The 12,604-nt window shown below is 34.2% G+C and overlaps 1 protein-coding gene across 2 annotated transcripts in view; it reads left to right on the top strand.

Moving 5' to 3' along the window:
* LOC138322491 (uncharacterized) overlaps window positions 1–6,562 on the top strand; it is a 59,697-nt gene extending 53,135 nt beyond the window's left edge. For both annotated transcript variants that reach the window (XM_069266514.1, XM_069266513.1), the window contains exon 2: window positions 6,050–6,562. In XM_069266514.1, coding sequence (XP_069122615.1) covers window positions 6,050–6,469 — 420 coding nt within the window. In that variant the 3' untranslated portion in view covers window positions 6,470–6,562. The remainder of the gene's footprint in view (window positions 1–6,049) is intronic.
* Window positions 6,563–12,604: the final 6,042 nt, after the last annotated feature.

Below are 12,604 nucleotides of genomic sequence, written 5' to 3'. Positions count from 1 at the left end.
CACCACATGTCCAATTTATCATGAAATACACTAGTTTCCTGTCTTTGTCTGGGCCATATTTATCTTCTAGCCCATTAAGGGTTATTTTGACTCTAAAGAGTCCAGAGTGTTTCCTGTGGCATTAACGCTTACATAAAAACGTACCGTCGTGTATCTAGACTGACTACCAGTCTCTAGAATATCTAAAACATCCCTTAAAATTGTCTCGATTGGTTTTGTCTCTACTACATGTCTGATTATAGTGAACAACTCTGCTGTGAAAGTCTTATTAACAAATTAGGCCCTGGTGGCACTATGAGGTAATCTTATTTGTATTCTTGTTTGCGATTGGTAGCAAAGTTTTGGTTTTTAAATACGCATTAACACATTATTATATTTTTAAGTATCAGGCTGCAAAACGCATATCCCTGAAAATGATTTTTTTTTGTGTAATGATAATCGGGATTGGTGTATCCCTAGAAACGATCGCCCAGCTCTACAGTATATTATTGTATTCAGATTTCTGAGGGTTTTTCCCTATTATCATAAGGATATTCCTAGAGAGATTTAACCTTGATAACTCGAAGTAGACGGTAACATGGTAAAAATTCGAGTTATCCCAATATTCAGTTATTCTGAATGTCATTATTCCACCGATGGCCAATATTCCCAAATGAAAAAGAGTTCTTAACTTGCTGGCTTAATTGATAGGTGAATAATTTGGAGTTATCGATTTTAAAATATATTTAGGGTTTTCTTTACCTTCACTAATTGAACAAACTGTATGTGTATCTTCAATTTAGTAAAGACTCTGTGTCTTTTCACTAAATGCCTGCAGCTAAAACATTTGTGCTAATTATCTTCACTGATTTCTCAAAACAATGATAGGATCGATACTATTCTCTCGAAGATTTACATCTAATTGAGCGGTTGATTAAAACAAGAAAAAAAACATATATAAATTCTGTCAACGTGTAGATTTCTGAACTACAAAAACAAAAATGGAAATTAAAAATTTCAAAATCAATTGAAAACTTTAAGTAAAAATACTTTGGTACGCATCGACAAGGTCTGTTAAATACTGACTGAAAATATAAAAAAGGAAAGATTTATGACAAAAAGAATTCCTATTTAGAATGTCCATGGACACCCACAAACAAAACACGATCAACAAACCAAATTATACATTGAAACGTAAGTTCCATCTAGTACACATATATATAATGATGCTGTCAAATACATAAAATGATAAGGTGAAATGGTAGAATTGATTCGATTTTCTATTGAAAGTGACCTCAGGAACGTCCCAATGTGTTGTGCTTTTTAGAAAAAAACAATCTTATCCTACAAATTTTGTTGATGATTAGGACGAAGATCGTACTAAAACGGAAATAGGAAACTGAAACGGATGGATGTTTACAGAGATCGTGAACCAATCTGGAATAAAACATTTGTCCGCCTTTCCAAGATTTTTTTTCAAGTGCATCATAAATCGCATTCCGATCAAGATGCATTGTATACACTATTTGTGGGACGTTTTAAATGTAAAAGACTAACCTTGACTTGCACAAAGTCAATTTGATTAGTTTAATAATTAAGAGTAACAAATTATTTTCAAGAATTTTATATATGGATAAAGAAGCAATATGATTTGCCTGCGTCTATGACTTTGTCTACTACTTAATTTTATTCTTTACCATACCATGCCTTAACTGAACCGATTCAAATTTAGACTTTCAAAATATAATTTTACAACGAGCTTGAATTTGAAAGAGTCCCTAATGTTATGAGATTACTACTTACAATTACTTCTTAAACAAATTTAAATAGTGTATATTAATTAAATGGTAATCCCCAAAACGCGAGTCTTTTTATGCTTCCCAGCTACTCCCTAATTACCCTCGGTAATTGATAATCACTGGGCATGCGCTATGCGGAAAACATGCACCTTGATTGTGAAGAGAAAGTTTCATTTCATGCCATGAATGTAAATGTTTTGACTTCATAATTTGTATTAATAGACTTGGGCACTAATAAAGAGAAAGAACAAAGGGATTGTTTTAATATCCCTTATCGATAATGTGTCACCATGAGTGACATCTGAATCAGGAAAAGATATAATCTGGTGAATTTGGAATCCCCTAATCTTTTCCTTTTAACAATGCGAAAGCAATCTTCCTTATCTGTTAACTGCAATGACAAGTATGGTTTTACTTTTTGGACATTAAAAACTATTTTGTATGAAAACCTTAGCCTGCTAATCTGTTTGAGAGTCATTAAAAGACGATAACGTACGTTAACGTAGAGATACGCTGATATCTTATTTTAGATGCAATTTTTTTAATTTACAAACATGGTTGATAAAGATTGCAAACATGAAAGGTTTTTATTCAAGACTTTGTTTGAATTTTCATTCTCTTTATGTAATTCTTTGCATAAGTTCTAGGATAACGTTTTGTTAATGGGCGAGGATCAGAGCTACGACTAGCGTGGAACTGGTGATTAAATAACTCTGGTGCCAATAAGTGAGTTACAGAGACAGGCATTTAATGTCCTAAAACACACCATGTCAAGTCGCTCCAGCACGTGGGAAGAATGACATGTATTACTTCCAGAAAAAAGAAAGATAGCGTGTTTCGTACTGTAATGGTTCTTAATTTACATACGAAACAAAAGCTTAAGAATGAACTGTCAAGGTATTTCGTGATGTGGCCCTCCATTAAGATATATCTGTATCCAAACACCCTTTATCTCTACTCAATGAGTGCGGTCTTTGTGTAAACACACATTAGATGTAGCGTAGAAAAGTATAAAGAACCACAACAAATCTTTTTAACACCATTTTTTTTTTTTACATTAATTGGACATTTTAGACAATAATATGCCACGGAAGTATTTTGTTGTTAGTTTTAACTGCGTCATTATAGATGAGAGTCTTTTTTTTTTTTAAACTATAACCAAAATATCACTGGGTGCTATTAATGATTGAAATAAATAATGACTGGATTGTTTCAACTGTCAATTTCAAATCGCCGACATTGAATCCTATTTCTAAATCTTAATCTGATAATGTCGTTAACGATATTTAAGCATCACCAAGATCTTGGTCAAATTACGTCTTTGTATTTAGATAATTAATATTTTGAATAAGAATGAATGGCATATAATAGGACGTCAGTTGATCATACAAGCATTTATGTTTGATTTGTCCATCACAGTACATGTAAGGATCTTCTTGATTTTATTCCTATCTTATTTGTAGAGTGTTTCATATAAATTGTCATTACAATTCCAGGTCATCTGCGGAGATTTCACGGAACTTTTTATGATGATCATGCCATGCTTGTTAACGAAATCCATATTCCTTTTCATTGTAATCATGTAACCATGATATGGAATCGATAGTCATATGTCCTTTGACATTGGTTGATTACCATCATTTCCGTGACATGTTGGTACCGTTCTTTGATCAGTTATACTGGTTCCGCTTTTGTGTGTATGGTACAACATGGAACATGATCATTTACTAAATTGGAACGCAAAGTTGCGTCAACATTGTGTCTTTTGTAGAATTTAAGATTTATGTCAATATCATATTGAAGTGATACTAATTACTTGATCTGGAGTACATGAGTGCTCAAAACAAAGAGATCACGGTTCAGACCGACATGCAATAGATGTGCTGTATAGCTTTATATACTGCCATAATCAGTTTAGAATCTGTTGATCAACATCCTATGAATCTTCAATGTTTCCTGTCTGATTAAAACAATTAATTCCTATTGTTAACAATTGTTATTGTTGATTCATCTTTACCGCAATTTCTATTATCAAATATATGCGTGTAAGATAGCAGAAAATGATTGATACTTTCACAAAGTCATATTAAAGTATAGCAATTCCAACGAAACTACTAGCTACTATATTGTCATTTAAAGTAGTTATATGAATCGATTTTACAAAACATAATAAGGCATATCTACTATATACAGACCAAATCATCATTTCAATGGAAATTTGGCAGTTTGGAAACAACCAACGTCATTGCAATTTTAAAGAAAGGAATATTAATTAAGTTTATTCTTTTATCATTTTTCACAATAGACAAGATATTGTTGAACATCACCTTTTCAAAATTACCGGTGACTTCTGTGAACTTTGCACAATCGGGGAAGGCCATATGACTTCTGTGTGAATATTAATATCCGCAGTTTTACCTCACCAAAAAGAGTAGGCTGATTTTAATATCCACCTCTTAATGTTATTAATCTCAAAGTTCAAAGGTAAGGACAGGAAATCATTTCTCAAGACTCCTACATACGTTACTGGTCCTACCTGGATATCATGTATATATAAATAACTTGTAATTAAACTAAAGCCTATATGATTGGTTTAGGGTATCTCCGGAGGAGATTGTTAGTTAGTGTAGAGAGGAAATGTGGAGGTGGTCATGATAATCTCATCCGCTTGGGTGACCTAAAATAGACTGAGTAGCCAGCCAACTGGACCATCGACAAAACAAAGGGTTATTGTCTTCTTTTTATAGAACAATAACTTCAACCATTCCATAAAATACCGTATAAAGTTAGTTATCGTTTGATAATCATTCGTGTGAGTATGTGGTTGCTATCTTGCTGTTATATTGAAGTTTTAGTATACTTCTTTCGTTTTTTGTGTTTATGTTTTTATGTCATTTATGATAGTGCATATTAAAATTATTTAACAATGTAGATGTAATACGATAAGGTTATCGTTCCTAACTGATTCTGAGATACTTATTCTACACATTACACACTTCTAGTATTTGCTTGACATAGTCATATGGTATAGAAAAATTACTGTCGACAGGATACTTAGTGTTATGTTGGCTACTTAACGCTATGTAAACTAACAGAGATGCTGTACAGTTAGATAACTAGCATTGTTTATAATGATGAATACGTAAAACAGAAGTGGTACTATCCCACAAATGATGTAAGGACACGACGATCTTCACATGATTAAAGCTCGGTCTACAATGCACAATATAACTTAAAGGCACACAACCTTTCTGAAACTGCGTTTGATTTTTAAAATGGGAATGTTAAATGAGACTGATAATTTTGTACAGTCGCAAAAGTTATTAACGTTGAAAAGTACACTTATTATCACGTCCTAAACAATTTAATAGGGATTGGATGTATTTTTCTAATTTTCATAGCGGCTATGAATAGCAGAGGCTAGCTACACATATCCCGTGGAGCGCGTTACCTCGGAAGATATGTACATGTAGATATCCTCTGCTATTCATAGCCGCTATGAAAATTAGAAAAATACATTCAATCCATATATTTACACTTAGAATAATTCATGAAAATAAGAATTATTGAAAGGTTTTTTATATTATATTTAAAATTATGACACCCATATACGACGAGAAACTAAATTAATGGAACAGCTGAATGACGACGTCGTTCCACAACGTCGCGTTTTTCATGCTTCCGCCTTCCGGTCGACCTTTTTTTGCATATGACAAACCATTAACAAGAAATATAGTTAAAATAAGATTTGATTTACTTATTACATTAAACCTTAGTTAATTCTATATCAAGAAACAACACATCAGATATTATACATCAAAATATTGCGGGGGACTATTTTTATTGATATATAACTGGCGCATTGTTTGAAATAAGCTGAATCGTTGTATTCATAGTTTATTCATAGTGTTTTCATAGGCAAATGTTTGTTTTCGTCAGTTGGTTGATTCATATAGTGACGGAACACTCAGAATGTAAATAAATGATTATAAATTAAACTTAATTTTCATAACGTGGGTCCCATTATGTTTCCCGCCGTCGTCCTAATCACATTGCGTTACTTGGTTATTACCACGTCAGAGAGCAAATTAGTGAAATTAATCATACATTGCACAGGAAATGTTGCATTTGTTTGATGTTTTAACCATATCCTAGGCCATCAATACAAATTTATTCTTGTCAATATTATCATTTAAGGAAACTTTTATTGGGCCTTTAAAAAAGGTTGACGCAATATTTAACTTTAATTGTCTCTTGCTTTATACTTGCAGATGACACAAGGGGTATCACTCTTGCTGGTAGTATTTGCCCACTTCTTCGTCGTACAAACCCTAGGGTCATTTATACCCAGTGGTCTCGGGTTATCGAAGTCTAGCGATGCCACTAACTTTATAGACGCAGTGATAGCGGAAGAAGAGAAGGCCTTCTACGCTAAAGTAATACAGAGACTGATGGACCGCGCAGCCGCATTGGAAGAGGAAGCGGAAGTCGATGAACAAAAGGGAGATAACTTTGATTCTGACATGACCAGTTCTAGCGATCTCACTGGTGTTAAACGTTCAATGGAGAAGAGAAAGGTTTTCTGGCAGCCTCTTGGATTTGTTCCGGCTTCAATGCGCATGTCGACAACAAACAAGCACAAGTCAAATGCTAAAGATACAGGAAGGAAAGGTTTTCGCTATGGTAGATAAAGGACCGGGCCACAGTCTTGTGACCCGTGCCGTCCTGAAAGCGTCAATGCCATTCATTCATCTCTGTATTAAATGCTCTTAGATGTCACCAAAGCCTTTCTCATTCTTTTTCCATAAACAAGAATTTTAAAATTGAACATCTGCAAACTTTGTGACTCATGTCGTCATTTGAGATGATACTAATCCTTCTAGCTAAATTATGTAATAAAATATTATATTTATCAAAAAATGTTTTGTTTTCTACTCTAAAAATCTACTTAATAATATTTCAATGCTGATATGGAAGAACCTATCTAACTATTTGACACTACCACGGATAAATATACCACACTTTCCTCTAAACAACATTTGAAATATTGCATAAATTACTCTAGTGAGCAAAGACTGTTGTCAATGTAACCCATCAGTCATTAGAATATGTATTAGAATATATCTGAGGACAAATAATTTTGAACAGTGAAATTGTTTATCAAATGTATATTACAGTAAAATCTGCCTTAGCGTCTACCTTTTTATAAGAATATTTGCTTGACAACACAACTGCCTTTGTTTACAATGGTCATTTTCATTCCTTTTTGCCAGTGTATATTTGACATTTATGGCAGAATCCTATGTAGCAAGACATATAAAAAAAGTGCAGATATTCATGTCTCCAAGACGATTCCCGATTCCTCTCACGTAATTGCTTTCATCTATTAGGTTGACTTTTTACTTTGGTCTCACCATGTTAACTTTGTTTTAACAGCCAGGGTCGTTTAAGACGGTCTAACATCTGTGCGATGTGTGGATATCTGTGTAGTTTGGGAGCCTAGGTTATATTCACGTTGTGTCTCCTTATAATAATGGAATTTTTGTCCTTCTATGGTACAATCTCACTGAAGACTGTCTTAGTAAGAAGTGATAATATCGTTGTATCTTCGACGATTGTTTATAAATGCAAGTGTTTAATACCGGCTTTATGTTAAGTCAAAATTAGGAACTGTCATAACTCTTTATTGATAAAAAGATCCGCAACAACTTCAATCTTCAACATTTATATTTAATTATCTTCTTTTGGAATATGTTAGGCAAGGCTTTGTATATAAATTTAGTTTTAAATAATTTTCCATGATTAGGCGCACCAGCAGTTATATCTACAATATAATTCAATATTTTATTCATATATAATTTTAACATTCATTCATCCTTGCATTCATTGTTACATTCATCATTTAATTCATATTTATCCTTTCGGTATTCAAATCTAGTCGCCATGCAGACAATCCGCATGATATCCGTTGAATTCGCCCGTTATATATATATATATTTTATATAATACTGTGTAATATGACCTGCGGCTGGAAATTCAGTTGGTCACGACAAAAACAAATAAATGACGTAAAGAAAAAAGACGGATAAAACGGCAGCCTCCGATGGATTTTCTCAATTTGTGTTCATGAAACTTGTTTCGCCATGGCTCGCAAAAATATTTTTTTAAAACTCGTTTCATAACGTTTCATATGAAATAAACATTCAGTTAAGATTCTATATATAACACATTAATTTTAATGATCTAAAGCTACTAATTTATTATTATTTTAACTTCATCGGGGTATGAAAGAAATTTTGTTTTCAAACTATGTGAATCCGCGTACCGAATTCTCATAAAAGTTTGCAAACAAAATTTATTTCATAACCCAATGAAGTTAAAAAGTAGTTATATCAATGCTTATAGTTAATTTTTCAGACTACTTGATAAGATAAGATAAATTTAAACGTACGAAGCCATTGATTTTCAAATGGATTATTATTTCTAGATCAGTATGCAACGTCGACGTTACTATCGTGACGTCCTGATAACGCCGGAATTTCCCGCCGTTCTCGGATTTTTAATAATCCGCCAATCAGAAACTCGGATTTAGTATTAAAACAGAATTTTTTTATTGTATTGATCATCAAATCCATCAATCATTTAATCATATTCATTACACTGTCATGAACTCATCAATGATAACATTCATCATTAATTCAATCATTTCTGCATATAAAGTTCGGCATTTTATAAATCATTCAATCATTTTTATGATTATTGATTATGTAAGTGATATTACTAATGTCTGAAAATGCAACCAACAAGAAGAACTGCCTTGCAATTTAATACACAGATGCAAAGTGAACCAAACAAGTCATGTCGATGCAAGAAAAAAAACAGAAAACACATGGATTGACTGTAACCTGAAAAGGCAACAGCAAGTCATTCCTAGTGTAACACAATTGGTGGGAAAAATAGTCTTGGAGATGTATGCAAAGTCATGGTAAAATTAAAGAATTATTGTATCATTAGATGTCACTAATTGCAGCATTGAAATATCCGAGCACGCTCATGCGGGATTCAGCTGATCCACATAGTCTAGTCTAGCAAAGTCAGTAAACAAGTCCAGCCCTTTTAACATGAAATAACCCACCAGCCAGCTTCAAGTAGAATGGATGATAACCATATTCTAGTACATACGTACATGTGCAACGACTGCAAACTGCAAAATAACTCAAAACCCAAAGCAGCAGAAATCCATCGAATACTCAACAATATAACATGGCTAGACGGGAATGGGAAATTCTTTTTAAATTAATACATAAAGTTTGATAAACATCGTTATAACCTGATATTTTCAAGCGTACATGATTACTGTGATCATCGTTGATTCTTTGAAAGTTTATATAACTCGTAAAGGTACATAATTCTGGCAGTAGTTAAAACTGCGCTTTCTTTATACTTAATCAATCAGAGTTAGTAACTGGCAATCGTTCACAATCTATTGATAACGTCTTTTAATGATGCTAATATAAACTGTTGCTGAAGAAAAGATACGCAACAACTATTTAATCTACATTTACACTTTATCATTTTAGTTTTAAAGTTTGGAATAGATTGACCTCGGCTTTGAGCCTGTCAAATTACAACTACCTGATTAAATAAGTTGTACATTTATAAATTGACAAAGTGTACATGACCATTTACTCTTAAGTAGTTGTACATTTATAAATTGACAAAGTGTACATGACCATTTACGGTGGGCAGGGCAAGGTATCGGCGTGAGTTATTGGGTGACTGGTGAATGGGGAATGTTAGATTCCAGTCTTGACCTTTGGTTCAGCTTTCATTAATATTGCAGCGATAACGTGACAAACAATTAAGCGCAGACCACGTCCCCTCATTGTTTTCCGTATACAGACAATTATATTTGCTGAAGTCATGTTTTCAAGACAGTATCTAAGTTGCATTTGTATGTTTATAGATAAAATTTGAAGACCAAATTCTATATAACTGACCGCATAGCCCGCGTTTTATTGTTTGTCACGTTATCGCTGCAATTTGAATCAAGGCTAAACCAAAGGTATCTAAAATCCCCATTCACCAGTAGTCTCTCAATATCTCACGCCGATACCTTGCCCTGCCCACCGTAAATGGTCATGTACACTTTGTCAATTTATAAATGTACAACTTCTAAAGAGTAAATGGTCATGTACACTTTGTCAATTTATAAATGTACAACTTATTCAATAACGTAGTTGTAATTTGACAGGCTCAAACGGGCCATCGTATTATTAGATTGACCTCGGCTTTGTACATATATTTAGTTTTAAATAAATCCCCAGCAGGGAAAGTCCATCATTCAACATAATTCAGATAACTTTCATCATTACATTTTTGATATCATTTACCTCCATCATTCCTAAATCAGCCATCATTCAGCCATCATTTAGAATCAACTTTATACTTCGCGATATTTATTTCACACAAACAATTTTAAAATAACAAAAATTGTCATAAGTTCTCACCATTTCATTCTGATCAAATTCAGATCTTCTAGTCAACAATAACGCTTTAAATGTTAACGCCCGGATAATTACATAAACGTTTATTTTCTAAATATGCCTGCTCGACAAATAAACGACATCGACCTATTGCTATAGCCCTTACCCGTATGGTTGAAACATTGTTTAACGTGTGATGATATAGAGTCTTTAAACTGGCCTGTAAAGCATTAAAAATACAAACTTACAAATGCATGCACATAAACTATTCTGATATTAATCCCAAGGTATTTGGTTAGTAAATAACTAGACAAAATCATAGCACTATTTAGACCCGTATATTACTGGAGATGGGATGTTGACGATTTGGAATGTGTTGTAAGGTGGAATGACAAAAAGAACAAGATACAACATACATGTATCATCATAGAATTTTCTTAGAGAGAAATTATTGCATAACAAACAATGTCATTGCAAATTCAAGATTTATGTCTTGCACAATATCTTGTATAAACAAACAAAACAGAAAATATTAAAATATTCAAAAGAACATATTTCCATTCTGCTTTCAGTTTCCCGTTTAATCTATGCTAAACCAGATGGGCAATATCTGGCTATGAACTCCAATCTGGTCAAGTGTATGAATATTTAACGTTTCCACCGCGTCACTGACAATGTATTCAATGTATATTTACGCCTATACATAACGGTCAAATAATTTCAAAAGTGGTTTTAAAGTTGTGCAGTCTATGAAATCTAATAGTATTATCGTGTTGACAAAATCACTTGTATTAAAAAACGTCATGGCATAATTTTCATTTGTTCGCTTGTTTCAAACCGTTTTGTGTTGAACTATATTCAGAAGCTGATGCTATTGCTGTTCCGTCTATTGAACTTGGTGACGTCAACACTAGCGCAAGCGGGAAATTTAAAGGATATACGTGTATAGTTTTGAATTCGAATGATCGTAATGGAAATATAAGTAATAAACTGTTACCAGATTGGAAATACAGTTGATATGAAGCCCATCCGGGCGCCATTCTATTTATCTTCCTTCCGGGTGGGCTTCGTATCAACTGTATGTCCAATCTGGTAACAGTTTATTGCTTAAATATTTGAATTTGCATTGTCTCAAAATGTTCAGACACAGACTGAATATATAAACTATTATCATAATACATACATATATCAAAAAATCACAATTTAACAAAGGAATACAAGTAATTGAAAATTTCTCGTCCCCTTTCCGGGCCACGAACTCACGATCTAAGGCACCCAATCGCCTAGCCAAACATACCTGCGCCTTTTTACCACCGCGCCACATCAACGTCCCAAAAAAAGGACGTTTCAATGAGGAAGTGATAGTAGGTTCGATATGCTGACATGATCACTGTGGAAATTGTCATTTAGATTATTTGAATTCCTGGATCGCATTGTATATACATACATGGATACGAATTGTACACATATTTTATATAATCATCAACGAGGTACAATTTCAACAGGGAATTCAAATTAAACCTTTGGATCAGCAAAAATATACTGAGCGCCGATAAAAACGCAACACTGTTATAATATGCAAAATTTAATGGTTACAAAAATTTTACAGAAAAAAATCTGCATTTCATTACAAAGGTATACATTTCGAGAGTCGTTTCCTACCAGTGAGTTAGTCAAATATTGCTCGTGAATCGTGAATGGGGATGAAACATACGTTTCAACGCTAGCCCCAGCCAACACCCCCCCCCCCCCCAATTCATTCATTTTCACACTTTCAATATCTGATGTGGCCACCATTTGCCTCCACACGAATTCTAACTGGCTGAATGTTTCTCCACTAATCCTGAAGGGCAATTTCAAGTTCACGTCGATTTTGCGGTTGTGGCTGACGTCCTTTCCCAGCTTGACCTAACTGGTCCCACAAGTGTTCAATCGGACTGAGGTCTGGGGAGAAAGGCAGGCCATGGCAGTGTTTGAATTCTGTTAATTAAGGAAGTCTGTGGGCAACCTTGCTGAGTGCGCACGAGCATTGTCTTGTTGTAGAATGTCGACGTCGGGATGATTACGAAAGAACAGTACAACGGCAGTTTGTAGGACTTCGTCGATGTAACGCCGTGCCGTCAGATTACCGTCCACGATAACAAGGGGTGTCCTGCAGTCGAAGGATATCCCTTCCCACACCATGACACTACCACCACTCCAACGGTCACATTCGCGACGCACGAATCGATGTAACGCTCTCCCCGTCGTCTCCACACGCGAATTCTACCGTCACTATCACGGAGATGGAAACGGGATTCATCCTTGAACAGTACGCGTCTCCATTGGCGCACGGGCCAA

This window comes from Argopecten irradians, chromosome 4 (assembly GCF_041381155.1).
Source record: "Argopecten irradians isolate NY chromosome 4, Ai_NY, whole genome shotgun sequence".
NCBI classification, from domain to species: domain Eukaryota; kingdom Metazoa; phylum Mollusca; class Bivalvia; order Pectinida; family Pectinidae; genus Argopecten; species Argopecten irradians.
This window is presented reverse-complemented; position numbering and strand designations above follow the sequence as displayed.